This window comes from Halichondria panicea, chromosome 1 (genome assembly GCF_963675165.1).
Source record: "Halichondria panicea chromosome 1, odHalPani1.1, whole genome shotgun sequence".
NCBI classification, from domain to species: domain Eukaryota; kingdom Metazoa; phylum Porifera; class Demospongiae; order Suberitida; family Halichondriidae; genus Halichondria; species Halichondria panicea.
Window position 1 is genome coordinate 13,371,382 of NC_087377.1, and position 23,642 is coordinate 13,395,023.

Genomic DNA, 23,642 nt, shown 5'->3' on the forward strand with positions numbered 1-23,642 from the left:
CTTACCTTTTAAGGCACATAACCTTGTTATTGTTCATGAGTTTGCAAGCTGTACTCGTGTTCCCAAGGCCAGGATAGTGTTCATGGTTTGAGTGTTGTGAGTTGTAGCTTTCATTGCTTCCTCTAGTACTGGCTTGTAGTGCTGCCCTGAAGCTGTAGCATTGCCTATATACTAACAGTTAGTGCAGATGTTATCATTATGCCTCGGTGCGCATGCGCAAGCGAGGTATACGGTAGTGTGTTTGTGTGTCTGTTTGTTTGTGTGTGTGTGTGTGTGTGTGTCTGTTTGTTGTGTGTGTGTGTGTGTGTGTGTGTGTGTGTGTGTGTGTGTGTGTGTGTGTGTGTGTGTGTGTGTGTGTGTGTGTGTGTGCGCGTGCGTGCGTGCGTGCGTGTGTAGACTATTTCAGCTGCTCAAGAATCAATGAAGTGCAAGTAAGAGTTTCTATAGGCTTCTAGTCATGTTTTCTTGGCATGCTATTTGTGGATTTGCAAAAAATGCTTTCATTTCATTAGTGTTCAGCTTATGAGTTTTTGTTTCACTCTCTCCACACACACACACACACACACTACCATCAAGGGCGTATAAAAGAAGAGAGGGCATGCAACTCCACTATCAGTACACGTAGCTAGCAGAGTTCAAACGTGGGCGGAGGAATGTGTGCATTTGCATGAAGTGCTAAAAATAGAAATTTCATTTCATGCACAGTCATGCATATTCAACCGCCCACGTTTGAACTCTGCTCATATAGGAGTTGCATGCCCTCTCTTCTTTTATACGCCCTTGCTACCATCTATTTTTTTGACTATTGCCTATCTAATTCTAAGAACCAACATTTGAGGTTAATGCTTGTTTTGTGCTTGCCACCTAGAAGAACCATATAGACCCATCCCCCATTATCAGATACTATCACCACAAAACCTGGCTCAGACAATACAGGCCTGTACTTATAAATTAAGCCTCCCTCAAGGTCAGATTTAGTTCACACAAAGCACACAGCCATGCATGCAAGCTAAGTTGAAGTATTACAGCAGCCAATATCAAGTCTAAGATAAGTTCTATACTTTATGTCAGCATTACCTTAAATATGAATATAGCTATCAGCATGGCCCCAAGTGAATAGCTTACAAAAATTATTCAGTATACTAGTTGTTCTGAATGCAACAGATGAATGGGGAGGGTTGGTGCACCGTTAAAGACTCTTTAACCCATCATTCGGCTCTCAAGGCCGGGCATCTGTTTGCTTTTTTGGTTCCTGTTTGATTTCTTTCCGTTCTATATGTGTGTTTCACACATACACTTATTTACCTTTAGTGACACATATTATGACAGACATATACATGTGTGAATACCCATTTGCAACCTAGAAGGAGGTAAACAAACCATGCTGAGTAATTATAGACAAAATAATGAATGAAGGCTGGATTCCAACCATCGTATATATATTTTTATTAGAAGCTTTCCGTTTGATTGGGAGGGTGTGCGACTGACAATCCCTGCCCACCCCAATACCTTTTGTATACACTTCAATCAAACACACACACACACACACACACACACACACACACACACAGCCCCAGCCCTGCCTGATGTGGACAAGCTCCGACATTGACCAGGCCTTGGTGCAGAACCGGTCAATGAAACACAAGTGGAGGGAACTGGCTGAGACTGTGAGACTGTAGTTGAATCTATCAAGGGTCAAACATTGAGGAGTACATGACATGCACATGACTAGCCTTGACCCCCGGCCGATCCGTCTCCAATTGAACGCTAGGTCGCCTATTTTTCAACTTCGTTCTGTTAAAAAAAAATCGGCCTGGGACCGAGGCTAGCACATGACATGTATAGTGTACATACGCATATGTGGTGTGAAGGAATGTGTTGTTTACATAGATAAATAGAAGTGCAATCTATTGTTGATCTGCTATACTCACTCATTTTAGATCGAGGATTCGTGTGGAATCAACTGTCGCAAGAACTCATGACTATCTACGATACTGGTGAATAGAATAGTGGTTTCACATGTGCTGCTTGAAGTGTGACCCTGCTACATGTATATGAAGTCACGATGATTATTGTTTGCTGTCCGATAGATTATGGTTTGCTCCTGTAACATATAGCTCACTAATAAAATAATGTTGTTGTATTAATTAGAGAGCTGTATAATTATTATGGTGTGCTTAGAACAGAGATCTTTGTAAAAGGATTACATTTATTTACTCCATGCATACTGGCTCTATATGATAACTACATGAATTTAAAAATTCCAATGACGTACATGTAGTGACACTCACACACATGCACACGCACACACTCACACACACACACACACTCACACTCACACTCACAGGTCGTCTCCCAGTGGAGTTAAACATGAAGGCAGTACCAAATACCGTGTACAAGTACGACCGAGCCCCTCCCCCTCTCCTACCCTCTCGAGCACCCACAACGACAGATGATAGTCCCGGACTACCAAAGCTTCCCTCACGTCCCCCTAAAGCGTAAGTTGATTGAATGCACAGACATGCTCCCATGTAACTTACCACTACAATATTACAAAGTTGTTAATTGTGGGCAAACCTTAATCCAACGAAGGGATGGTGGTGTCAGTAGGTTGGGTTAATATCATTGTGCATCAAGTACACTCCCGTGTCGAGTGCTACAACTATATAATGTGCATTAAACAGCACACTTTTAATTAGCTTAGCTACTTAAACATTATCTCCTTCCCTTATACAGAGCTGGTGCGGCAATGGTTCCAGCCCGTCCCCCTAAACCAGCCCATAACAATGAACCTCCGGTACCTGCACGCCCATCCAAGCAATATGCGAAGCATTAGGTACTGGAGATACTGGGTCATAACTTGTTAGTGCAAGAATCAACTCATATCCTTTAGGTGACATATTTTCATAGGTAGTAGCTGCTAGGTGTGTGGTAGAATACAACAAACATTTTAGTGTTAGTACAAGAATCAACTCAATACATGAACTCATTGACAAGCTTTTTATCCCCCATAGTTTAGTCACAATCACTTAATTGTCAGCTTACATGTTTAACATGTTAAGAAAGTTTTAGGTTATCTCTCTCAATTCAAACTTTTTTTTGATCGATCACTGCTTATATCAAGAACATTATTTTGTGTACATACAATTATAGTGTACTGTACATGTCTGCTGTCTGTTGGTTGATGGACATAATAATGCTGAACAGTCAACATACCCTATCAGGGTTTCATCTAGTGGGGGGGGGGGGGGGGCTAGGGTGAACGTTCCCCCCAAAATGTGTGTATAATAATGACATCATCACACTAGTACTGTTTATGATGTGCAATATGTAACTAGATCTACTGTGATGCACTTAGCATGTAATAGGGGGGGTGGTCAACAAAATAATGTGGGAGTGGCCAAACATTCCGTGGCGTACGTAAACCTCCCCCCCCAACTTTTAATCCTATAGATGAAACCCTGCCTATGATACATGTAGTAACCAGTGTTTCATACGCCTCCATTGATAAGTGTCCTCTGGATTTATTGTTCTTGTGTGATATGTATCCACTATACATGTATGACGTACTGTCAGCATGACGTCTGTTCATGGTCATGGCGTTATGATAATCAATAATTATATCTAGCTCTGGTTTGTTTCTATGGATATATAATTGTGTGCCTTGGCCAATGTCCTATAGTAGCTTAATAATTATTATCGGCTACGTAGTGATTGAGATTGGCCTGTCATTTCCTGTCTGCCTATGTCACTTCCTCTTATTATTGGGCGTGTCTGTAATTCACTGGGAAGCCCCTGTGATTACGGTCTACTCACTGATTGGTGTTTCCATAGCAAAGCTTGACGTCATAAATATCATGAATATCATTTGTGTATCTGAATTGAAATTTTGTACTCAGACTTTGAACATTGGTGGGAAGCTTGAGTGCTTTTATGGCGTACTTTTAATGTTTCCGTAATGCATCGTTGGACTCTACACGGAAACTTAATAATAGAATGCTATATATAACCCTAGTTGTTCTTTATATGTACACGTACATGACAAGGCTTTCAGCACATGACAATCAACACACTTGACACAATGCCAGCTGTCTATATACCGATTGTTCCCTACATTAAGTGCTGTACATAGCATGTATCTATAGGTGGGCAGGCATGCACTAATGCATGTTAGTTTTTCCTGCTATGAAAGCACTTAGTATGACCATGTTTGGTTATAAAGTGAAAGTGAAGTCCGTTTACTTTCTTGGTTGTTTATGCATGTGATGCCAGCAGCTGTGTATAGGTGTGTATATAATAATGTATTGCACATGTTCAGTACATTATAGCTATTTGCATAGAAATGTTGATGTTCATACAATAGTTGTTGTCATTCTCATGGGACAGTTATTATAGGAAGATTATTGTCTGTTTGTGGTAGTTGGGGTATACTTATTTCAGTGAAAATAGTTTCTATAATAACATTAATTTTAATGGCTGGTGGTTTACCCTCTTTGAATGCTGTAAACACTTTAAGTGCATTCATTTGCCTATGAAGGGAGTAACTGCATCTAAGGACATTCATTAGTCTTCCTCTTTTCCAAGTAATGCTATGAATTTTCATATTTCTAGGGCAGCTCTCCAGATGTCCAGCCACAAAGTCTTTCAAATACCTAGGGGTCAACGGTGCCTAACAATTAAAGAGAGATCGAGTGAATTCAACTGTCTGTCAAGAGTGAATATTCAAAACTGTCTGTCAAGAGTGAATATTCAAAACTGTCTGTAACTAGCTAGCTACTATTACAATGAATAAGTACACACGTACACGTACCCAACTAGTTCTTTCGCTGTTCTGGAGATTTCAAGGTACATTTATAATAGTTAGACACTAGCTGTTTAAGAAATTTCTACGTTTTAGGTCTGTGTGTGTTATAATATATTATAGTTAGGACTTTTATGACTGGCTAGTCATGTTTTTATGGGAGGTGATTACCGCTAAAATTAGCAGTAAAAAATAGTCAAAATGTCAAATATTAAATGTTAATAAAATGTATTAAATGTTAATAAAATGTAATTAAAAATGTCAAATATTAGACAAAGAAAGACTCTAACAAGAACTAAACAGTGACCTACCAGCAGTTTATGATATTCCTGAGGGCGGCTCTAAGAGTTCTTGGTCCTATCTATATATCTACAAACTGAAGAAAAATACTAGCCTCCTTCACAGGCCTTCCTTTTTCAGTTGTTTGTCGACGTAGCCTTGAGCGTGGGCAAGAGTAAACCGCAGTATCTGTCCTCCCACACACTGTGACACAGTACTTGGAGCGTATTTACCATACCAGGAACTAGAGGCAAAGAGTATGTGTGTGAAGCTACAGAACAGTATGTAGAAGTTAGCTCTACAAGATGAAGTATGAAAGGCTAGAGTACTACGTACTGTATCTGATAATAGCCCTTGTCTGATATGTCTGTCTTGTCTTCTTTATATAAATATGACTTTGACTAAAACATTCCTTCGATCTGATGACATGAAGGGATCTGTAGGAAAATTGAAAAATCCTACAGATCCCTTCATGTCATCAGAAGGAATGTTTTAGTCCAAGTCATAATAAAGAAGAAGAAGCTATATAGATTGCCCTGGCACAATCACACTATCCAAACTAGAAGGGCAAGGGGAAACCAATTTTACCCTCGGATAATTACAGTAGACTACAGCAGATAGAACTGCAGACTACAAGACTTGCCTTATCAAACTCAATGTGCTCCCACTCTCAAAACCTCACGTTCGACCTAGTCGAGTGTCTCAAATTACAGCAGACAATGTAGACCTGAGTGCTTATCTGCAGGTATTATTTCCGTATCCACTATAGAGCTGGTTCTACTGCCAGAAAGTTTCCAAAAGGAGCAGAACCTCTAAAACTACTACAATAGGATTGCACGACTATGGAATTGACTGGACCCTATCGATCTAACATCTATTACATGTATTGAACTAAGGGAAAATTCGACATTGGTGCTCGTGCCCCTGTGAAAACTGTCTCATGCACACAAATTAGTATGGTTTAGTCTCACTCTGTCAGTACTCATGAGATCACAACTTTGCAACATTGTCATGTCATTCTCAAATACACTGTTTCTAGATAGACTAGACTACTGCTCAATAATAATAATAATAACTCAAGCCTGGCTTGAGGATAGGCTCAAAGATAGACCTTTAGTCTTTAGACTTCACTATGCTAGCCTAGCAGCTAGGTATTAAAGCCATCGTCTATGATAATATCTCCAGACTTGCATATAAAGTAAGTCTGCAATGCGTAGGCATCCTGTGGCTTTGTTGCCTGTCAGGCTCCGCCCATCTACTGAAAGCCCACGCTCATTTCACTGTGCCACCGTCACGCGACTTAGCGAGGCAGACTCTCCTTTTTCTTGGACGGTTCGTTCTTTCTTTCTTTGTTCCTCCAATTCTTACCGTATTTATCTTATTGACCGTGTGACAAAGAACAGAAAAAGGAGAGGCTGTGAAGGAGGCTAGAAAAATACCACAGTTTACTACCTACTAGCTAGTTAGCCTCGAGACCAGGCCGATTAAAATATGTATTTTAATCGGCATGGTCTCGAGGCTACTAGAGGAGGCTGGAGCCACTTGACCTTAGTTAATTAAGGTCACTAATTGGATTTATCCAAACTTCTCTAGACTACTTCAAGCCTATTTTTTAGTGTCTATCAGTTTAAAACGTTATTTTTCAGGGAAATTTTATTTTCGCCAATTTTGCTCAGAAGCAGAGATACAAGTCTCAAAGCCAGCTATGCAGTGACCTCGAGAACAAGCCACTCATGATAATCGAGGCTAGCACAAGAGCAAGACTTTTGATTGTATCTCTGCTTCTGAGCAAAATTGGCAAAAATAAAATTTGACCCCCCTGAAAAATAACGTTTTAAACTGACAAACACTACAAACTAAGCTTGAAGTAGTCTGTAAGAGAAGTTTGCAATTAGTGACCTAAGGTCAAGTGGTACCAGCCTCCTCTGGGGTGGAGTTGGACAAAATGGCACCTCATAAAACGCACCTCTCCAAAAATTGCATCTCTCTACAAAACGCACCTCTCTGAAAAAATCGACCTCTCTCTGTAAAAAAAACAGCACTATTTTTAAAACACATCACTGATTCTCTGTAAAAAAAACAGCACCATTTTTTAAAACACACCTATTTTTACTGCTAATTTTGGCGGTAATCACCTCCCATTTATGTTTGTTATAATAAACATCACTAGCCAGCTAGTCATAGTAAAAGTCCTAACTATTATACCACACCTCCCATAGTTTGTAGCCTCAACTTTGTTGCCTATTATGCTATCTCTCTATAGATCTTTTGATATTTTTACCTTCTCTAATCCATGCAATATCAAAATGTCTCAGCAGACCACAAACGAATATGGTCGGGAACACTTCGTTTTGGTGTTGAAGCAGGTGGCTATGGATGTAAGCAGCATGCTACACGGGTACTTACGAGGTAAGTTTTAAATGTGGTACTTTATAATGTGCTATAATTATAAAGAGAAGAGGGCATGCAACTCACTATTTACCCTATGTACCGTACAGCAGGGTTATGTTGGAAATTTTTGTACCTTTCGCATCATACGAAAATTAATTATTCTACCGCCAACGTCACTATCCTGAAGCTACAAATATTTAAAATACAAATAGGTAGTCTATACGAACATTTTTGGCACCAATGAAAATTACCCCCACTATACGGTCATCACTAAACTTCATAACTGCTATTAGCATGCACAGACGCCCACGTGCACTGCTGTTTTATCAATTAAGTGGATCAAGGTGTGGTTTATCCATTTGTTATCCGGCCTGCCTCTGGAACCAAGGTGTCGAGGTTTTATATAGGCAAAGTGAAGTATTCTGCCCATGCGTGGAATGTCTAAAAATTGTAACAGTATGAAGTTTGCTGAGTCTGAGAATATAGCCTCAGTTAATTGCCCTCTTCTCTTTATAAGCCCTTGGTGCATTGTATAGTACATAGAGTGACTAATGCAATTGCTGTGTGGGTTTAACAAAAATTTATAATTCCTAAATCATATGTAATTATAAACAGACCACCGTCTCATGTGCTGATGAAAGCATACGTTCTGCTTCACTGGTGTTGGACCCCAACAGTGCATCCCAAATATTTCTCGCTGGGAGGAGTACTGCTGTACTGGAGCAGAAAATAACAATAGACAAATGATTAGCTTGAACACTATAATCACTGGTAATCATTATTATATGTAAAGATAAGTACTGACATAATTATGTCATATGAATATCAAAATTCCTTTGTATGTATATATAGATTGCTAGTCAACAGGTTTCAGGTATTGTTGGCAAACCAAAACTATATGATATATTAAAATGATATTATGTCTGTGTGAACCTATGTGGCAAGTGTAACAAATTATCAGCAGCACATGTACGTGCCTCTTAAACTGCATGGGGAACTGGGGATCAGACCAACAGAGCTAGAGTTTCTATGGTATTATATTACTAGACTAAGCAAATCTAGTTTTCAAATTTACACGGAAACTCACCACTTTGTGGATGAGCTGCTCGACCAACTGCACTCCCCTGGTCTGTGTGACCACTCTCCAGGTCTCCTTGAGAGTAGAGCCTCACACCATCAGCCACATAGTACCTGAGAGGGAGGGAGAGATAATGAATAAAGGACCCTCAGAGAAAAGAGACACTGTTAACTTAACAGTGCAAATTTCCCGCACAAAGTATAATTCCGAGCAAAGCAAGGCTTTAATCAGGATCATTTGGGTTTTTGCGGTGATGGTAGACGATAACGGCAGACACATTCATTAGAACTAGTGGCTGTGGTTGGTTGCTGTAAACTATAACGGTTTTACTTCAAAGTTGGAGGATATGTTAGTGATGTACTATAAGGACTGGGTCTGTCGGGCTGTTGTTGGAAGCGGATGGCACACAAAGCGGACTGGTGGATGCTTGCCTTAGGACACTCCAGCTCAGTTCTAGGCATTTTTTCAAACGTTTCAAACGTTTGGTCATCTAGATCTTAAATTAACGATTTGCTACATTTAGATCATTACCACACACAACCCTTAACATTAGTGAATGTGATTAAACGCGTAGCGAGGTAGCAATGCAGTGTATCCATAGTTACAATCTGCAAGGATAACTTCTCTACCATGTATCAAGTGGTGAAAAACCTACTGTAAACATAATTAAGGCTAAGCAATGAACATAATAGTAAACTACACTAGAGTTGCCTAATGGCCTAATGGCAAGCATCAGTCGATCAACCAATATGCACATTCTGTACTAGGGTGGGTAGATTTGGTAAAGACGTCAGAATGGATAAGCAACAATCATACTGAGCCCAAACAGACGGTAAAGATCCACTATACAATAAGTGATACATGATATAGCTTTGGACTATTATTGATTTGATGGACAAAATTATTTACTTGTTCAAAACAAATAAGTGATTGCTTTTATAGCACTAGCTACTACAATCCCATTATCATATGCACTGAGTTAGACTGCATACTCACCTGCAATCTCGTAGCTGGTCAGTAATTCCTTGCTAGCTGCTCCTCTTACTGAGTAGTCTGCCAGCTCCTTCCATGTTGGTCAACCAGAGCAACGTACTCTTCATCCATTGGTCAATCACTCCGTCAAGCAATCAGCATTTTATTACGACACGAATCTTCAATCTAGTGGAGAAAATTAGATATGGGTAGTATGATTAAACTAACAACATAAATAGCACTTTACGTTTATTTTGCAAGTATAAAGCTTAAGGTGTGACAAAACAATGGTAATTACATCAGCATACAACAGGATTGCAAGATAAAACCACAGCCAGTGAGTTAGGTCCCATAATACTGTCACAGTTTCTGGGTATACATGTGTAGTGAGTGTAAGTTGTTTTCGCAACGTAAGAATAATGAGCACGACTTTTCTCCATAATTATACAGAAAATAAAATAATGAGCAAACAAGTAACAATCGTGACAATATCAACAGCTGGTATACATCAAATTATCAGTACAGGCCGGGGGGGTTGGATTACTGAATGATTGAGCTGTACCACTAATCATAAGCAGTGCTGTTAGTCATGAGACTCTATCACGAAGAATTGATCAGTTTAGAGGATATACCACTCTTTACCCGCCAAGTCTATGAGCTACTGAAGGTACATGTATCTTATGAAACCACTCAAAGTAGGTGATCAAATGGCAAGATCTAAGAATTGCAGTCACCACTTTTGGTAAAGAATGGACAAGTAATAATCACACTGAGCCAAAAAACAGCCGGTAAAGATCTGCTAGGCAATAAACATTAAGTGAGACAACAATAAAAGGGTCATACACCTACAACCATTATTGATGGATATAATGATTACCATATAACTAGTAGCAGTGTGGGTAGGTGTGGTTATCTCTCCTCTGGGGGGAAGTGGACCAGCAACTCCCTCGTAGCTGCAGGAAGGAGGGGGTCTCAATCTTAACTTGACACAGTGGAACCTCTAGACTAACAGTGACCGTAATAAAGAGGTGGTTGAAGTACATGTTTTGGGGGCTTTGGGCTGATCAACCTGGCTGTATGAAAAACACACCTAGCTCAGCATGGAAATGCTAGATACACACAGATGGTACACATATATGAAACATTGCAAGGTGTGTACGTGTGTGGGGGTTTAGTATTATTAAAAGGGAACGACAAATTAAAGGATGATTCATGCATGCAGGTGAATTTCACTGCTTACTGTGGTGCTTACGTAGATGTACGTTAGAATGAAAAGCTTATATCGGTCTCACTTACTCACCACTAGATATATAATTATTATTACATGCCAATCACTTCTCAACAAACAGCATAACTAGCACTTCACGTCTATTTTGCAAGTATAAAATGTAAGGTGTCTATAATTGAAGCGGCCACACCCATTAGCTTGCATGCACTGTTATTAAAGAAATGGTTTTGATCCCTGAAAAATAATTAACTATCACAAGCAAACAATCTACCGCATAGCAGGCATATTTCGAGGGTATCACTTCGTGGTTTTCGCAGATTAGGTATGCATGAACCGCAAACATTAGAACCTCAAATTTAATATTGCATGCATGCATGCTGCAGCAAAAAGGCGCTATTCCATGAAAATTAAATCTGCAAAAACCTTTCTAAAGGTATTTCCGCGAAAGTTTATACCCTCGAAATAATTATACCTGCTATACGGTTTCCTAGTAACCACATGCTACAGCTATTCACACAACAGCCAGGAAGGTTGATATTTCTACTCATTTTTAAAAACTTAACAGGACTCTATAACCGAAACCAAGTAACTCTTATGTACTCTTGCAGAAACTTATTCACTTACCTTAATATTAGATGGGTAGTAATTTTAGTGTTTTCAGATTGTTGATCAACCAATCGTTTTTCTTCATTTGTGGGTAAGAGTATACATGTAGTGCTGTAGTGTGAAGGAAATTGTTGTTTTTAAGTTTTACCTTATTGTTACTATTATAAACGGGTACTAATTTTAGCAAATTTTAGCGAATTTGTCTAAATTGAGTATGCGCTTAAAAGACAAATTATAATATACTTTTGTATGGTGTACTTTTGAGAGATGATAATAAGCAAGCTCTCTTTTTCATCTGTATCTGACTCCAAACTTTCCATTCAACCTTAAAACTCATACTTGCATGTACATCTTGTGCTGATGAATTTGCTACAAATCCGCCAAAATCAGTACCCTTAAAACAGTTGATACATGAGACATCAACCAAAATGATTGACCCTTATAATTATATAGTTGATGTGGTGGGTAGGTGAGTAGAGCATTGCGTAGTAAATACTGATGTGTGCAACTGCTTGAGGCTTCAAAAACCATCGTGTTGATAGGGGGGTAATAGAGGGATTTGAAAACAGAATCCTCCTCAAGTCCCCCATGTTAACCCGACCCCTCCTAGAGTAGTGAGGCGACAGATAGGTGCATTAACTTCACACTCATTACCACTGACTATAGATCTACCACATGCCAATATCAATTGTACTGACTGCATACTCACCAGCATCACAGGAGTTTCTTTGCTAGTTCCTCCTCTCCAATCTTACTGAGATGGTCCTCCAACTCTCTCCATATATATATTGGTCGTAGAACAACTCTTCATTCACTCACTTCTTCAATTTTGTCAACAGTTGAGAAAAACCAGGGTAGACTACTAGGTAAAGGGTCATACTATCTACAATCATGAGATAACTATATGAAAGAGAGTCACAGTAGAAGAAAGACCATTACATTAGCTTGCAGAGCATCTACTTTTCTTACATGAATCAAGTGTGTCACCATCACTCCAGCAAGATATCAGGCTGACAATTATATTATAGAGGTCCTAATGTATCGAGGGTGATAACATACAGTCATGAGAGTTTATGGGAGCTGTCTTGTTACTAGCTATCACATGCACTATATACTCACATGCAGTTACAGCTTATACAGCTGGGATATAATTAATACACAGACACACACACACAGTCAGCTTTACTGTATTCCTCTGTGGCTACGCCCTGAGGCATAATATATAATATTATAGGCATGATCTGCCACCTATTAGTCACTATTAACACTCTCATTTTGCTCATTTTGCGCACCCATGTATAATAGTCAAAGAAAGTGAGATAGAGTATGGATTTTAATTGTTACGAAATCTGGACAAGGTATCCACAAAACCAGCATTATAATTATACTTGCAGTTTTGTGGCAGCAGTGCGACTTCCAGAGATTGAATACTTGATTTGGTAAAGAGTGTTAACCAAACATATGAAAAACAAGCATTGTTCATTAGCTTTTAGACATCAATTTTTTACCAAACACAATCTCTACATGCACTGGTCTCTAGCTATAAAAAAGATTTATAGCGTTATACCTACAACCAATTATTATTAGAAAGGAGGAACGAGTTACTCCCCACTCATGACCAATGAAAAAATGCCTATGCTGATAGCCAGAGGTTAACACCCATTAGCTTATTATTAGAATGTGGTGGATCTGAACAATTTACCCGGTTGATTTTCTCTTTCCGTTCTAATACTTGAAAATAAAAATCGGCCTGGGAACGAGGCTACCACAAACAGACCAGCTGATGTTCAATTTACAAATGCCGCAGCAATCCATATACACATGATTATACAAGTTGTGTATACATACAGCTGTATTATGTCATTGTGTATATACATTAATTTGTTGTTGTTATTATTATGTGTATGTGTGTGCACTTGACTAATGTGTACATTGTTTACTTAGTTAATTGTACTGTATAGCTATGGTTTCTGTTATAGGTATGTTAAGTAGGTTAATTACTTCCTGTGGAGCAGAGCCTCCTTTTGTGTTAACAATAGATTCTTTGTTGTAAAGAGGCCCTGCGCGTCTCTCTTGTTTTTGGTGCATGTATGATCTCTGTTTTGTCAGTTGTTACTTTTGTCTATCTTGTTTAATGTTAAATCCTTGTCAAATCTTGAGCTAACTCCGCCGCTTAGCTAGTTCTAGCACTCAACTCTGCCAACATTTTTTACGTACAGCTGAAAGTTAGAGCTATAATTATATAGCTGACTATTTAAGAATACATAGCCTAAACATGATCATACTTGAAAAATAATTTGTATAAATGCTTGTATTATACCTGTTTCAAATAATTATATAGAGATACATGCATAATTATAGAGAATTAAAGCACCAATGAATTCATTATGATACTATAGCTCTGCGCGTGCATGCAGGGTGATGACCTAATGTAGGAGGGAACAATACAAAGACAATTGGCATGATGACTTGATGCAAAGTGTTGTCATGTGTGCTAAAATTTGTCAGTATAAGCCGTTAAAATACAATCAAAGGCTATATATATAGCATTCCTATTATGATTGATACATTATGGTAACAATGTATCATCCAAAGGACAATGGAGCTCTATATATAACTAACCTCATAGATACCCACAGTGTATACACCATGTCATATACCGTATAGCGCGACAGTGTCAACAGAATTAATATGTATAGGTCCAGCCACAGTGATGAGGGTGGATGGTAGAGTGGCTGAATTAATTGGCAAACATTTCGTACAAAGGTGACAATTACATTATTTCGTAAACATCATGACAATTAAGGCGCCATGGACTCTAAACTTAGCGCCAACTAATTTTCTTGGTTCTAATTGGGCGCCAAATGAAGCCATCAAATCTATATTTATCTTGCAATTTCAAAGTGGCTGTCACACAAAATGAGGCTCCAGTTGAGACTCATACATTTTTCTCCATGTAAAATTAATCTTTTATGGCGCCTAAATAATTTAAGCAGAAAACGAAATGTATTTGAGTAATGTTGAACCAACGAACTTCCCTATTACATAGGGAGTTACTCACAAGTAGTGAATACACTTAAGGTGTTTACTGTTGACGCTATTGGTGTTGTTATTGCTCTCAGGGGTGCATGTTATGATATGAATTTTCGCAAGATAAGGTAATCCCAATCACTACTTATAATAACTAGCACAATAAAACGAGTATTACAATTAATACTAGCTATAGCTATAGTGGCCTAGTTATACTATGCACACACAGTATTAAATATAACACATTATGCATTATATATAATTATGCTATGAGTGTTTTTATAGCAACTAGGAAGCAACAGATATACATGTAGGCCTCCTTCAACAGGCCTCTTCATGAAGTGCAGCGGGCGTGAGAACGAGGCTAATAAGCCTAACATGTATGAACATTTCAAGGCAGGAAAAACTGACATGCATTTGCCTCAATAATTATAGTATAGAGATACATATAATTTTATAGGAAACTGAGATGACCCAATATAGTAAAATAAGGACAGTACTTGGCATCATGTATAAAGTGTGTGGATTAAATTATCATGTGCTTGAAAGCTTTGTCACCTATGTGTAAAATTAGGGGCTATAATTATGTTGTCTATCAATGCAGATCTATTGATTCTATTACAGGTATAGTTATAAAAGCCACCCAAGCTTCCCCCAATGCCTAAAAGCCTAAGCACAAATTAAATTAGGCTGGGGTAAGGTGAATTCCAGACACACCCAACAACCAGCTGTACATGTTATGATTTGGACTGTACAATACCACCCATTATAATAATCATTGTCCTATAATTACACCATCTTGTATACATCTACAAAAGAACCTTATTACACACACTTTTGCAAACCTAACCAGCACATGTACACCTTTTAATTCTCATACCCCATGCACTCCAAAAAAAAAACAAGTGCTACAATTAATTAAGCTGCATTGTGCTAATGCCTCTCGCCATGTCTTGCTTTTGCTCAAAAAGAATAATCTTCAAGGATAGAAGCAACTGCATGTTATTTAAATGGCCTGTAGCCAAACAGTGGGAGCAACCATCAACCTCTATATATACCACACACATCACACACCCTCACCACCCAACATAGTTCTATAACTACAGCAAGATATCACATAATCATATATAGGTGATGAAGTCCTAATTACATAAGTTTGCTCTCATGAACAAAACTGTTATATGTTTTTAATTTCTGGTTTGCTTAATTTGTAATCAAAACATGCAGTGTTGTTATAGAAAATATGTGTTATGAGTAAATAAACTTTCACTTTCACTTTCAAGAATATACTCAATGGATACACTTATTAGTGTTTTTACAGCCAGATCAGAATAACCCAACTAACATAAACAGAGAATCCATCTTCCTATTTCACTTACCGTATAGCGGGAAATTTTCGCGTATGCAAATTTTCGCTATTTGGCTCCAGAGCCCTCAGCAGAAATGTTCGTGGGTTCTAATATTCACATTTCAATGTCAGGAAACCACACCCACCAATACCTTTGCATGTGAAATTACCAGTGTGTGAGAGTTTGTCCCGGTTTTAATTTTCGCGTTACTACTCTGCCCTTGAAAAACTCAAAATGTTGCACCCCACAAAAATTTCCCGCTATACAGTATTTCAAATGAGGTATACGTAAAAAGGGTTGACTAGGTCACTTATGTTGGTGCACGTAATTTATATAGAAATATAATTATAACATCTATACAGCTGTTGCTAGCATCCCATGATTTAAATTCAGCAACCAGGAAAATAAACTGATAACAGGAAAATTAACTGAGTCGTATATAGAGATACATAATTATCTATAATTATGCTATACGTACAGCACCAACGCAGTAGCTAAAAATGGACACTATTAGAATCCATATGGATAATGACCTGATGTATAGGGAACAATAGACAGTTGGCATCGTTTAAAACATGTGAAGTGTCATGTGCTTGAAAGCCTTGTTATGTGCGTGATACAAATACGTTGTATATATAGAATCCATTGATGCATTATACGGCAACATCATATACAAGTACGCCATAAAAGCCAGGATGTTCAATGACATGCTGTGATATAATTTATATGACGTCAAGCTAGAAACACCATCAGTGAGTGTAGACCGCATAATCACAGGGGCTCAGACACACCCAATAATAAGAGGTATATAGTGCATCATCTATACACAAGTACGTAAGGTGCATGCAAGTTAACAAAGGAAACTTCCTATAGAGCTACAAAACTTCATTATACATTTTTGTGTTAAATATGACATGCAATCTAGAGGATGCAATATTTCCTGGATAAGCCATTAAAAATTCATGGATAAAAGTAATAATATTTGAGACAACACCAAATGAATACCTAACTTGAATGATAAACTTTTTTAACATGTAAGCTGCATGAAAATTAAGTAATTGTGACTAAACTACGGGGATAAACAAACACAGAATAAAATTGAAGTCATGTGTTGAGTTGATTCTTGTGCTAAAAGAATTGTTGTATTCTGTACCACACACCTAGTGCTTGGCGTATTGCTTCATGGGGTGTGGAAGTGCCGGGGGTTCGTTGTTAGGGGCTGGTTTAGGGGGGCGGGGTGGAACCATCTCACCAGTTCTGCATGGGGAAGAGAGAAATAATGTATAGCACGAAGTTAAGAGTAGATAAGAGTGATTAGTAGTTATAGTAGTGTAGTATACAGAAGAACCTCGATTATTCGGACACCTTGGTTCCAAAGGAAGACCAGATAACTGAAAATGCCGGATAATCGAATTGATAAACCCACTTAATTGATAAAAATTGATAGTGCATGTGGGCGTCTGCGCATGCGCAGAAGATAAACATGCCTGCCTGAGTCTATGGTAACAGCTGTTAATTGTGCATGTACAGTAAGGGACACGCACATTTTCCATTGCCATGCAATCGAGGTTCTGGATAATCAGTTGAGATTCTATACTCTAATATTTGAACATTGTGTCATCACTGATAGTAATTTGTTATTGCAGACATGCTGATTGCGTAGTTTCACACACAGGTCACTGAGGTCAGTGCTATAGGTCAACAACTCTAATAAACTCATAGAATAATGACGTAGACGTAGAGTTCGGCAAATTCATAGAGCAGTGTATAGTCCAGTTGCTCATTACCCCAACCTAGAGATACCACCACCTTTTAATTCGTTGGCTTATTAATTTTACTTATGACAACTTTAGTTGTGTGCTAAGGAATAAACTAGCTTCCATACAATTGTAGTGGTAAACATTAAATACAGTTATTACGAATTCGAATTAAGAATTACGAGTCTGTGCCAGTAACTGCACGAGTGCTGCCTGCAGAATCATTCAACTTACGATTTAGGAGGGCGTGAGGGTGTGAGTGTATTTAGTAGTCCCGGACTGTCATCTGTCACTGTGGGGGATTTAGAGGGGAGGAGTGGGGTTTTGTCGTACTTATACGAAGTATTTGGTGTTGCCAAGCAAGAGTTCAACTCCACAGGGAGACAACCTGTGTGTATGTGTGGAGCAAAGAATGTGTCATTGGAATGATTCTCGCCATTTTAGTAGCGTAAAAACACAACTATGTAGTGCATGTACAGGCACTTAAGCTCTCTAAAATTCAGCAGAATACAACTACTTCTTGTACAATAATATAAAAATAGTGGGTTTGGCCATTTGGCAAATCAAGGCGGGGTCACCAAAATTAAAAATCACCAGTTTTACTTTCGTACTCAGCCCCAGTACATTGCACAAGATCAGCATGATAATTATGATTGTCAAATCAAATAGTTCAATAGCCTCATTGAAGTACATTGTGCTGATGATAGTCCCTACATTGTTCAGCATGTGAACTATAATTATTGTCTACAAATACTATAAGTGAGGTAACATACGTACTACACAGAAAGCTTGTGTGTCAGCAAATAATAAATTACATAACGGACACTGTCAGGTAGGTGTACACTATTATAGCATGGCATGCATGGTTTCCTTAAGGAATACAATAAGGAAGCATACGTACATGAACATACAATGTTACAACACATACATACCCAATTAGAGTTCATTAGGTGTCTGATCTAGGTACAAATACTCAGCATAATTATAACTGCAACCACTTGAGATACAAGACTCTAACAATAACAGCAACTGATAATACAAGGAAAGGCCATGAAAAACATCAGTGATAATCATCTAATGTTTATTCATTGCAAAGTTCCTAAGGTCTGTGTTAGTTGTAAACATGTTTTTGGTCAGAAACTTATCAAAATAGCATGAGAGGGAGTTCTCATTTCCATGATTCAATTATTGATGATGTCATAAAATACAAATTTCCTGTTTGACGTCATTAAATAATGGCTGACACCAGCAATATAATGGTAATTTTAAGCTGGCACTAAATGAGTATGCGGGAGGCTCACCTGAAACACGTTTGTAACTAACACAGACCTTAGGAACTTTGCAATAAACAAAATTTAAGATTTAACAGTTTATACAACAGCATGTATTGTGGTTGTGACCTATGCTGGACAGACCACCTACTACGTTTTAAGTGGAGTTGCGTTCCTAATGAACTCTTGATATATACGTAGAGCACAAGGGGCTTAATTTTCGCTGTATAGTGAATCAGAATGTGTAATGTGGTGGCTTAGAAGACAACACACTACCGTATAGCGGGTATATTTCGAGGGTATAACATTTTCGCGGTGTTCGCGGATTGAGCATGTACCGCGAAAATTTATATTGAATAGTAGGCGTGTTTAGTATTATTGACCACACCTATTGACAATGAAAAAGGAATCAAGAGACAAGGACGCCGGTATAGCCAGCTAGCTTACTCTACGTCTACTGTATCCCCTGACTATGCACACAGCAAACGTTCTGCTAGAGGTGGAGGACATACATTGACTTGTAATGCCTCACCGATTCTATTATTTTATACAGGCTAGGCCTGGATTCGAGGCTAACGGTGTGAGGTACAGCTGCATGTTGATGTGCGCATGTGCCAAAAGGCTGGAATTCAGACCACGAAAATAAAATCCGTGAAATCCTTCCATCCGCGATAATTTATACCCCTCGAAATATACTCGCTATACGGTATATATATCACCTATATACACACAGCAACTTGTGATAAGTGGGAAAAATGTACGAGTGCAACACTGATCGACGTTTTGTAAAAACATTGTACATGAGGGTTAAGTGAAATAAAAAGGCAAGTTAAGGATGCATCTTAGGCTGTTATAAAACAAAACTACGTATGTGACAATATCAATCTTGCTTAAGATAGCATTGGAGTCTCAAATATTAAATTCAAGAAAAAGCAGGCAGTGTATGCACCGACTGTACTCACTAGTCCCGTGAATAGTCATGAGATCCTTTGACAGTTGCTCTTCTCCGATCTTACTGAGATGATCAGCCAGCTCCCTCCAGGTTATTGGTTGTTCAGAGCAACTCCATTGGTTAATCACCTCCGTTAAACAACCAGCACTGTCATTGCAACATGACTCCTCAATCTAAGTTGAGATTAAGGAAACAAGTTACTTCCATTTTGCCAGTAGAAAACAATGGTAAATCAGGAAATTTATTTTACACTGAAAGAACATGTAGCTCATACCATCAACCTATTAACAAGAGTACATAAGGAGAAGAGTGTGTCGAACTACCGATACTTCTACACAAAAACTGTGCACAAAGTAACATGACTTTGCACGTGATGAAGTATTGTAAACTTACTAGTAATCTCTTCTTAGTAGATGTTAACCGTGGCGTTTTAGGGGTGTGGTAAATTAAAAAATTATATGTTAGCTAGCTAGTCGTTCGCGTTTAGCGATCAGAGCTACTCACTGCACACTGATAAAATCATCTAAATAGAGACAATTTAATCCTCTTCACTTGCACTCTTCACTCACTATTAACAAATTCTGTGTGTTGCGTAATTATGCGCAAACACCATCAATTGCGAGTTGCTCACGTGCAATTGACAGGATATCACGTTACTTTGTGCACAGTTTTTGTGTAGAGGTATTGGTAGTTCGACACTCTCCTCCTTATGCATGTACTCTTGCTATATATCCATCTGTATACTCCTGCTCACACTTGCAATTGATAATCAACATACCTCTTGATGGAATTACGTACCTGTTCAATCATTGTCTCTGGCAGCCTCACACTCTCAGCAAGCTCCCTCCACTTGTGCTTCATTGACCGGATCTGCACCAAGGCCTGGTCAATGTCCAGGAGCTTGTCCACATCTTCCGGGGCTGAGTATGTTTGTTGGTGAGAGTACACTGTATATATAGTGGGTAACGAATTATTTATCCCAAGGAAATTAACTGACAATTATAGAGTCAAATTACCATAACTCAAAACAACCAGAACAGATAATTCTACATATACAAAACACTTCTTGTTAATCACAATATTGGGGAAATATAAATATAAGCCTATACTGAAAGGAGAAGACTATCTTGTATACAACTATCAATACCATTGACAATGATTATTCAAAGCAATGACTCATCCACACAAACAGGCTCACCTGTTGGGCTGGCTGGGAGGTTGGCTGCCTTGGCTGATTGTTTCTTAGTGGCATCAACATCCACAGTAGCGTAGGTCACCTGATGTTGGTTTACTGCGGCAGTACTAGTCGTGTTGTTTTTCTGGCTGGAGCTAAGGACAGCATAGACGACTGGCTCCAATGTGGCCTGTGGTGTCAAGAAACAAGCAGAGTAAAGAAGTACATTTCATCATTGCTCTGCGTTTACACAAACAAAAGAATGCAGTGTGTACTGCCTTCAACTAGCACTCATTTCCACTAACTAACTAATTTGGTGCGGTTATAATAATTATACAAACCTATAAGCAAACGCCCTATAAAGTCACAATAATCTCACTATAATGAATGAACACATGCACTCACCACATTACCCAGCTGCCCATAGCCAGGTAGCCTCTGAGTGCTCTGCAGTAAATAGAGTATAATGATTGAGTCAAGATAAATTCTTCGTACCTGTCCACTGTTCATTACACTGTATCCCTCTGCATTGACACCTATTTTCTGCATAACAATATATATATATACAAATAATGGAGCTATAGGAATCCAAAAATCATATGCATACAAAAATGTATGTGTATAGTTGGCGAGGTTCACTATCTATACCTTTTCACTGTTGATGGTAACCTCATCGTAGGTTAATGAAGCAGGGTTCTATGATAAAAAATAATAAATCTGCAGATTAAATTCACAAGTGTCAAACACACCAAATCATGAGTAATCCTACTGTAATCTTCTTCGTCTGCTACTGGAGGCTGGTACTACATTAAAGAGAGTTAAATATTTTGTGCAAGAGTTAGTAGAAAACCGTATAAGAGCTTTCTTAGGCCTATTCTGTTGTAGCTCACTATAAATATATAGCGCCCTTTAATAAAAGCCATGGACATAATGTACTGAGACAATACAACTAAAACCTACATTAAATGTATCCATACTGTCATTTGATTTGAGTCTTATGCTCTCTGTGAAAAAAGTGGTATTACGTATATATATAATAGTCATTCTAAACTCACCTTTTCCCATTCGTCTGAGAACTATCAACAGAACTATTGCTCCTAAAATGATGAGTAACAGGGCTACTATACCACCAATAACACCTCCAGCTACAGCAGCAACGTTCCCACGTGTTACTGCCACACCTATACAAATCATATAGGTCATTATTATATGCAGTATATACATGCATGCATGCAGGTATGACATTAAGAACAAAAATAAACTTATAAGTATGTATATAAGTTAAGATGTAGCTTACTGGGTTCATTTCTGCAGACAATCTCCCCCGTGTTCCTGTCCCACTCTCCTGTAGCTAGACAGGTGACAGTCATTATTCCCTCAGGGAACAGTCCACCGTCACACTGGAAAGTCACTTGTGTACCAGGAATAGCTGGTACTGAATGATCACTGATGGTGCCATTATGTAGTGGGGATAGTTGAGCTGTGCAGTTTATTGGAGGAGCTGGAGAGATGCATGAAGAATTATCAATACAACTAAGACGTACTAACTCACTAGTTGTGGGATAAGATAGAGTAAGTGGTGTACACGCAATAGCCTCAGGGTCTGGATTCCATATCAATGTGCTGCCCTCACATGTCACCATTGTAACAGGAGATACATACCCAGTGTCACACTGGATGGTTACCATGGATCCTGGCAAACTGCTGGAGACTGGTCCAAAGGCTCCGTTCATGGGGTTGGTCAACACAGGACAGCCACCTGAGAAGAGGGAGTCCGTATTGTGTACATTGATTACATTCACTGTCAACTCACCAATCCTAAACCTGCACCCAGCTGTTGTACTGTTCCCAGCACAGTTGGTAGCCACAACACTGACAGTGTAGTCCACATTGTATTGAGCAGTCCCAGTGACAGAAGTGGATGTGAGGACAGTAGCAGAGAGCTGGGCCGGAGGTGAGATAGTCACTGTGTAGGTGGGGTTATCTCTACTACCAGTCTCAGTAGGAGAATCCCACTGTACGGATACACTAACTTCATTGGCTGAGCTGCTTGAAACGGAGTGTCTTAGGATAGAAGGTAATCCTGGTGGATCTATACATGTATATATATATACATGTTTATAGCTTATGTACAGACAAAGGACGAGACACTTACCAACCAATTGGATCGTCGAAGATCCTATAGTGGTTAGAGTAGGCAGTGGGTCCACACAGGACACATTGATCCCATTCTCTGCTGTTCTTGACAGAGTAGACGTTAAAGTAGTGTCGTTGAATGCAATCAGTGTTACAGTGTAACCTGATACAACATTGGCTACATTGAGACCAGAGGTTGTAGGACGGATAGTGATGCGATCCGCATCTGATGGTATCCATCTCAAGGAATCTCCAGGAGCAGTGCAGGTGAAAGTGACTGTTTCCATTGGACATGGTCTCTCCACACTCACTGAATATTGTGCTGTAAAGAAAATAGGCAAGATTTACCACCTTCATCACAATTCCAATCTTCGAAAAGTGATTATTTTTAGTTTGATACCATGTCCAGTGATAGCACTCCTAGAAGCAATATAGAATATGACCACAAGGTCGCAGTATGGCCAACGAATCATTTCAGCTAGGACACTGAGCTATAGCTACAATGTATTGAGTCTACAGAACACAGTCATATGCATTATTAAAGTATATTTTTATTTCCTGCCCAAATAAAAAATTATCTATCTAAAGTCTATTTATAGACAATTTATTTTAGATCCC

General features: G+C 38.7%; 3 protein-coding genes and 2 long non-coding RNA genes across 10 annotated transcripts in view; 2 read left to right on the forward strand and 3 right to left on the reverse strand.

Moving 5' to 3' along the window:
• LOC135349878 (uncharacterized) overlaps positions 1–23,642 on the reverse strand; it is a 43,528-nt gene that overhangs the window by 10,275 nt on the left and 9,611 nt on the right. Inside the window, exon 1 of one of the 5 annotated variants that reach the window (XR_010399031.1) lies at positions 6–257. The exons of the other annotated variants lie outside the window; for them this stretch is intronic. The gene's annotated coding sequence lies outside the window, so the exon portion shown is untranslated. Of the gene's footprint in view, positions 1–5; positions 258–23,642 lie in introns of those variants that run through there. 5 annotated transcript variants of the gene reach the window in all.
• On the forward strand, positions 818–3,204 carry LOC135350231 (actin nucleation-promoting factor WASL-like). Its single transcript, XM_064548972.1, has 4 exons — positions 818–1,667; positions 1,941–1,997; positions 2,348–2,498; positions 2,737–3,204. The coding sequence occupies exons 2-4, from the start codon at positions 1,979–1,981 to the stop codon at positions 2,834–2,836; spliced, it is 270 nt and encodes an 89-aa protein (XP_064405042.1). The 5' UTR covers positions 818–1,667; positions 1,941–1,978; the 3' UTR covers positions 2,837–3,204.
• Positions 4,547–8,386, forward strand: LOC135350483 (uncharacterized). Its single transcript, XR_010399162.1, has 3 exons — positions 4,547–4,845; positions 7,399–7,489; positions 8,087–8,386. It is a non-coding gene; the product is annotated as an uncharacterized LOC135350483 (long non-coding RNA).
• LOC135350762 (uncharacterized) lies at positions 6,745–12,747 on the reverse strand. Its single transcript, XR_010399267.1, has 6 exons — positions 12,065–12,747; positions 11,374–11,466; positions 10,399–10,474; positions 9,546–9,707; positions 8,559–8,662; positions 6,745–8,188 (listed from the first exon to the last, which is right to left on the reverse strand). It is a non-coding gene; the product is annotated as an uncharacterized LOC135350762 (long non-coding RNA).
• LOC135348062 (uncharacterized) lies at positions 16,694–23,603 on the reverse strand. 2 transcript variants are annotated; one of them, XM_064546218.1, is made up of 16 exons: positions 23,425–23,603; positions 23,044–23,346; positions 22,702–22,980; positions 22,441–22,647; positions 22,186–22,389; positions 21,944–22,069; positions 21,849–21,892; positions 21,638–21,691; positions 21,537–21,584; positions 21,384–21,431; positions 21,294–21,335; positions 20,913–21,078; positions 20,513–20,634; positions 19,725–19,887; positions 17,726–17,879; positions 16,694–16,991 (listed from the first exon to the last, which is right to left on the reverse strand). In XM_064546218.1, exons 1-16 carry the CDS (start codon positions 23,495–23,497, stop codon positions 16,895–16,897), a joined length of 2,130 nt encoding a protein of 709 aa, XP_064402288.1. In that variant the 5' UTR covers positions 23,498–23,603; the 3' UTR covers positions 16,694–16,894. The 2 variants fall into 2 exon arrangements, with proteins under 2 accessions (XP_064402288.1, XP_064402280.1); XM_064546210.1 differs by having other exon boundaries at positions 20,513–20,661.